The sequence below is a fragment of the Misgurnus anguillicaudatus genome, chromosome 12 (genome assembly GCF_027580225.2).
Source record: "Misgurnus anguillicaudatus chromosome 12, ASM2758022v2, whole genome shotgun sequence".
Lineage (NCBI taxonomy): Eukaryota > Metazoa > Chordata > Actinopteri > Cypriniformes > Cobitidae > Misgurnus > Misgurnus anguillicaudatus.
Window position 1 is genome coordinate 35,628,796 of NC_073348.2, and position 6,563 is coordinate 35,635,358.

At 38.0% G+C, this 6,563-nt stretch overlaps 2 protein-coding genes across 2 annotated transcripts; both read left to right on the plus strand.

Moving 5' to 3' along the window:
- Positions 1-1,002: 1,002 nt before the first annotated feature.
- On the plus strand, positions 1,003-1,968 carry LOC129446162 (trace amine-associated receptor 13c-like). Its single transcript, XM_055207113.2, has one exon. The coding sequence runs from the start codon at positions 1,003-1,005 to the stop codon at positions 1,966-1,968; it is 966 nt and encodes a 321-aa protein (XP_055063088.2).
- A 2,115-nt stretch (positions 1,969-4,083) lies between these two features.
- On the plus strand, positions 4,084-5,071 carry LOC129446254 (trace amine-associated receptor 13c-like). The gene has a single exon (XM_073873724.1). It carries the CDS (start codon positions 4,106-4,108, stop codon positions 5,069-5,071), a length of 966 nt encoding a protein of 321 aa, XP_073729825.1. The 5' UTR covers positions 4,084-4,105.
- The last annotated feature ends 1,492 nt before the right edge of the window (positions 5,072-6,563 follow it).

Sequence of the window (6,563 nt, forward strand, 5' to 3'; positions counted from 1 at the left end):
TAGAACACGACGCTGAAGTCTCCATCGGCACATCAACCGGCTGTGGATGAGGAGGCTGAGAGCCGGAGGACGAATCCCCCGACCGGCTCAGCACAGTGATGCGGAGATCGTCCTTCGAGAGCTTCACGGCCGCTCCGTGGCGGCGTTCAGAACTCGCTGGACGCGGGTTGCGTTTTTCCCGGAGGAAAGACAACCGTCTCCGCAAATCCACAAGGGACATGTTCTCGCAGTGAGAACACTTACCCCCAGCAAACGCTGCCTCTGCGTGCTCGATGCCCAAGCACGAAAGACAACGCTCGTGACCGTCCTTCGGACCCATATATTTCCCGCATCCAAGATCGCACGGACGAAAAGCCATCCTGAAAAGGACGCTAATCTCCGGATATACGAGAGAGTGGCTGCCTTTAACAAGGCACAAAGCTCTCTCGTATCACTCTTTTAGGGAAATTCACTCAGATGCTCAGTTGATGATGCGCACAGGGAAAGGCAACGCACACACTAAACTCAAAACAAAAAGATGCAGAGCCTGTGGAATACTGCGAAGCGTCCGCTGTGGTACTGCCAGTCCAACCAACTTCCGCAATCGATCCCAACAGAGTAAAGTAGCTTCTCAGTAGCAGATACTGCCGGCTTTCGAAGCGATAAAAAGCTGATTTCCCTATTTGCACGTGCTCCTTATATACGCACCTGGCGGGGCGGCGCCAACATTATGCAAATATCTCAATGCCAAGTTCATTGGCGTTTTAGTAGTATTCGAAGCAGATTGGTCTCTCTAAGCGAGTTCCCAATTCGTCGGTCACAACGTGACGTCGTAGTGACCGACTGAAAGGGAACAAACTAGATTCAATTAATTTCAATTAATACATTACCAAATATCAAAAGATTAAATCATTATGCAGCATCAGAGTGGGTGGTGAATGGGTTGAGTCAGTCTGATTCAGATATAAATGAGAGAACAGTGAGGAGATCAGATCACACTCCAAACAGGAGGAGACTTTACTCATGGGCTATGAGACAGAAGATCATGAGACTCAATACTGCTTTCCTGCCATTAACTCATCATGCATCAAGACGAAACGCTCCACACATGAATACAATATCATGTATGTGTTTTTTTCAGTGCTGTCAGTATGGACTGTTTTTCTGAATCTGCTGGTGATCATCTCCATCTCTCACTTCAAGAAGCTTCACACTCCAACCAACATGCTCATTCTCTCTCTGGCTGTATCCGACCTACTCGTAGGACTTACTGTCATGCCCTTGGAGGCAACTAAGTTGATTGAAACATGTTGGTACTTTGGAGACACTATCTGTAAACTGTTTTTAATTATCATGGGGCTGCTCCTAGGTACATCTCTGAGTAATTTAGTTTTAATAGCTGTTGACCGTTATGTGGCTGTGTGTCACCCTTTACTGTACCCACAGAAAATAACAATGACTAGAACAATAACTATTATATGTCTTTGCTGGTTTTTCTCTTCAGCTTATAGCATTGCAATGATAGTTATCTCACCTAGAATATACACATGTTATGGGGAATGTATAACTATGCTTACTTTTTTCTGGTCAATTGCTGATTTGTTTGTGTCTTTCCTTCTTCCTTGTACCATCATTATAAGTTTATATTTGAGAATCTTTTATGTCGCACATCAGCAAGTGAAAGTTATAAACTCTCTGATAAGGAGTGAAAAACATCTAACAGAAGGTTCAGTGAGGAGGAAATCTGAGAGCAAAGCCGCTCTGACATTAGGAATCATTGTGACGGTTTATCTGTTTTGCTGGATTCCCTTTTTTATTTTATCTTTAACACCAAACACAAGATTGACTTCTGCTATAGCCTATTTTATGTTATGGATGTTGTATATTAATTCGGGTCTGAATCCTCTCATCTATGCTATATTTTACCCCTGGTTTAGAACTTCAGTTAAACACATCCTAAATCTATCCAAAACATTTGAACCAACATAACTTCTACTGGTCTTGCTCATTGTAATAATAATAACGGTTCTGGATTTACTGGGATTGTTCTCGTAAGAACTGGGTATTGGATTTCAACACAAGATATTACATCAGAATATGTTTTAAAAAATCTAAATCTTGCGAAAAGTGTCAGCTAAATGAATAAATTAATTAATTAATAAGGTGGTTTGCCATAAAACTAATAAACCCATCAAGGTGCCCAGCGGGTTTATGGAAACTGCAGGCCAAACATATAAATTATAGGTGACATATGTAAAGGAGTATATAGTTTAATTCACTAATATCTTTGGTACAATGATTTAAACTAATAAAAACAAGTACTCCAGTTTTTAGTCTTAAATACATCAGAATTTGCACGAGCATATTTAGCTTGATTAGTTTTTCATGTCGCAAAAAGACAAAAATGTAAAATATGAATTCTTTTATGTGCATAAACATGAGTACACAAGATAGTGACTTGCATCAAGAGCAACTATTGTATCAGTCTTGTCAATCTCCTTTCATGCGATTTTGTTTCCCATTTTTAATGATGATGATTTAATGGACCACCTTAGGAGGCCAATTAGGACGTTGAAAAGCCCATGTTATATTGCATATTATTGCTTGATGGTAGAGACTTTATCAGCTAACAAAAGAGTTCTAAGTTTACCGTGTGAGATCAAGTAATGAGATTATGCTCATTACCCTCATTCAAATATGAAAATAATTTAACACCAGATTGTTTAGTTATTATTTAGTTTGAGCTCTATCATTCAATAAACCTTCTAATCTGCCTCCTCACAAAATTGCCAAAGACTGTGGGAAACTAAACCATAAGCCCCAAGAAGCAGTGGGTTATCAGTGCAGTTAATATCAGCTTAAGGGCGTTGTTCGGCACGACGCGTTATAAACTGCACTGTAACACCACTGCTTCACGGGGCTTATTGCTTTAATAAAACGGTTACATCATATAGTAGCATTTCATAAAATAAAACACAGCAAATAAGCTGTAATTATATTAATACAAATATTACTCTTCTGCCAAACAAATTAGTTCCTCAGAATCAAGTGTGGCTGCAATAGAGCACAGTTCCCAAGCAAGACAGATGCAGCAAAGACACAATGAAAATATGATTAAAGATTGTGGTGTTTTTTTCATAAATTAACATTCCTCTAATTTATACATAAACATTTATATAGTGCAACTGTTAAAGTGTGGATCAAATATGCTTTGAAACATGTTTAAATTTCACTTGAAAAAAGTTTCCACCCAGTTTTAGTTTAATGACTTCCAGAAAAATGATATTCTTTAAATAAACATAAAATATATCAAATGAAAGAATAGACCCTCTGCTTTCAAACAAACATAAAAGAGGTTTCATCCTACCTTTATTTGTTCTATTATCACCTCTCAAATTTTGAGCAAAAAGCTGAGATTATTTCATTTTTGTGAAGGACTTTTGTTAAAGATCAGATTCAGAGCGATGATCAAAACTTAAAGGTGCTCTAAGCGAATTCACGTGTTTTAGGCCATAAAACATTTTTTGTTTCATACTGTAAACATCTCTTCATTATCTACCAGCTACCTGTCCCCTGAACACACTGTAAATAAATGTGGTCTCTGTAGACATGGCCAGGCTCCGCAAACTGCCACAAACACAAAGTGATCAAACCCACCACCAAGAAACATAACAAACGTGTTCCTGCCAATAAACGACAAGAAGAATTTGGGAGTGGGGGTTGGGCGCGTTTATGACTCATTTAGAAAGCACGGAAGGGAGGGGGAGGGGTTAGTTACGGTCCGTTTTGTTTGACAACACTTCGAACGTCAAACCTTAAATAGCGTTAATCCATGATCGCTGTCTTCCCTCATCTTTAGGAAACCAAACATAGTCTTACAAATACAACCGGCCCTTTGAAAACAACCGTTAATGCTGATGGCCCGGAATAAAACTGAGTTTTACACCCCTGCTTGTTGTTTTCAAAAATGGAAACATACTGTAACACTAACCAGATATTTACACGTTTAAAACATGATTGCATCAGAGTGGGTGGTGAATGGGTTGGTCAGTCTGTTCAGATACTTTATAAATGACAGAACAGTAAGGAGGTCAGATCAAACTCCTATCAGGATGAGCCTTCACTCATGGCCTATGAGACAGAAGATCATGAGACTCAATACTGCTTTCCTGACATTAACTCATCATGCATCAAGACAAAACGCTCCACACATGAATACAATATTATGTATGTGTTTTTTTCAGTGCTGTCAGTATGGACTGTGTTTATGAATCTGCTGGTGATCATCTCCATCTCTCACTTCAAGAAGCTTCATACTCCAACCAACATGATCATTTTCTCTCTGGCTGTGGCTGACCTGCTCGTAGGACTTATTGTGATGCCCTTGGAGGCGATTAAGTTTATTGAAACATGTTGGTACTTAGGAGACACTTTCTGTAGACTGATTTCAATAATCATGGGATTGCTTCTTTCTACATCACTGAGTAATTTAGTTTTAATAGCTGTTGACCGTTATGTGGCTGTGTGTCACCCTCTGCTGTACCCACAGAAAATAACAACACCTAGAACAATAATTACTATCTGTGTTTGGTGGTTTTTCTCTTCTGTTTATAACATTGCAATTATAAGTGCCTCGAATAGAAATAACACATGTTATGGGGAATGTACAGCTATAATTACTTTAGTCTGGTCAATTGTTGATTTGTTCCTGACTTTCCAGCTTCCTTGTACCATCATTATAACTTTATATTTGAGAATCTTCTATGTTGCACATCATCAAGTGAAAGTTATAAACTCTCTGATGAGGAGTGGAAAACATCTAACAGAAGGTTCAGTGAGGAGGAAATCTGAGAGCAAAGCCGCTCTAACATTAGGAATCATTGTGATGGTTTATCTGTTTTGCTGGATTCCCTTTTTTATTTTTTCTCTAACACCAAACACAAAAATTACTTCTGTTACAGCCTATGTAATGTTATGGATGTTGTATATTAATTCAGGTCTGAATCCTCTCATCTATGCTATATTTTATCCCTGGTTTAGAACATCAGTTAAACAAATCCTAAATCTATCCAAAATATTTAAACCATTATAACTTCTTGTTCATTATAATAATAATTATGGTTCTGGATTTACTGGCATTGTCCTTTCGTGAACTGGTCAATGGGGTTAAACACAATATATTATATCAAAACCTGAAAAGTTTTTAAAAAGGCAAAATTTGGAAGAGCATAATTGAGTGTTTGTTATAATACTAATAAACCCACCAGGGTGCCCAGCCGGTTTATGGAAACCAGCAGGCCAAACATATAAATTATAGGTGACATATGTAAATGAGTATAGTGTTTATTAATTTACTAATTTCTTTGTTACATTTAATTAAACTAATAAAAAAACAAGTATTGAGGTTTAAGTCTGAAATGCATCAGAATATGCAGTACAGAACGAACAAGCAAATAAAAACATGCACACAGTTGTACTTAGTACTTGATAAGTTTTTCAGGACAGATGTTTCAAAAAGAGAAAACTGATTTCAATGTAAATTTTAATTTAAAATATGAATTATTTTATGTATATAAATTACTGATGGTTAACTGATCATGTTTCACATAAGCACACAAGACCTGCATCATCAAAAGCAACTATTGCATAAGTCTGTCAATCTACTTGCATATGAGTTTGATTCCCACTTTTAATGATGCTTTGATGGATCATCTGTGGATGCAGCATACAGGTGTTAACATGACCCACCCTGAAGACCTTGCATACATTTTTAAGCAAAACATTGTTATTGACAAATCACCCCATATTACCTTATACGTAAATGCACAAAAGAGTAAATTCACAATATTTGCATATCTTAATTAGTGCCGTGGTTGCCAATGCTGACACTACAGGCCAATTTCTATTATTTGCTCTTCTAGCATCGACCTCACCCATTTGAAAAGCACTGGTGACATTTTAATATAAATTGTATGCAGACAATTTACAGTATTTAGATTTTAAAACTGGTGACGCACCTGGAACCTTATTTAAATATCAGCCTGGTGCTGACAAGCACACACCAGGATATCCAACAAAAGACACAGTTGGCACTGACAGCAAGCACTATAGGTCTTTGAGTTAACACGGGAAATACTCAAATGCTGAAGAAGAATTCCAGATTGGGAGACCCAATCTACATAAATGACCAGCCTCTGAAAGAAGTGGATGAGTTCATGTATCTGGGCAGTAGAGTCACTACGGATGGATAATGCATAAGGGGAATCACCACAAGAATCAGCAAGGCCAACCAGGCTTTTGCAATGCTTGTCATAAAATGTGCTCATGTAATTGTGGTCATATACCCTTAAGAGCATTTTGCTACGTTCCTACAGACGTATGCATGTTTTGGGGGCTGACGTGAGACGCACACGGAAGTTTATGTTTTACTGCTTGCCAGTATGTCATCTGCACGTTTGATCTGCAATATAAAAGTTGTTGTGGAAGTCTAAGACTCGAGTGCACATTCAAATTCTTTACAATGATAAAGCCAATCTGGAGGACAACAAACCTCAGCATTCACACAAAGATAGGTATCTTTAAGA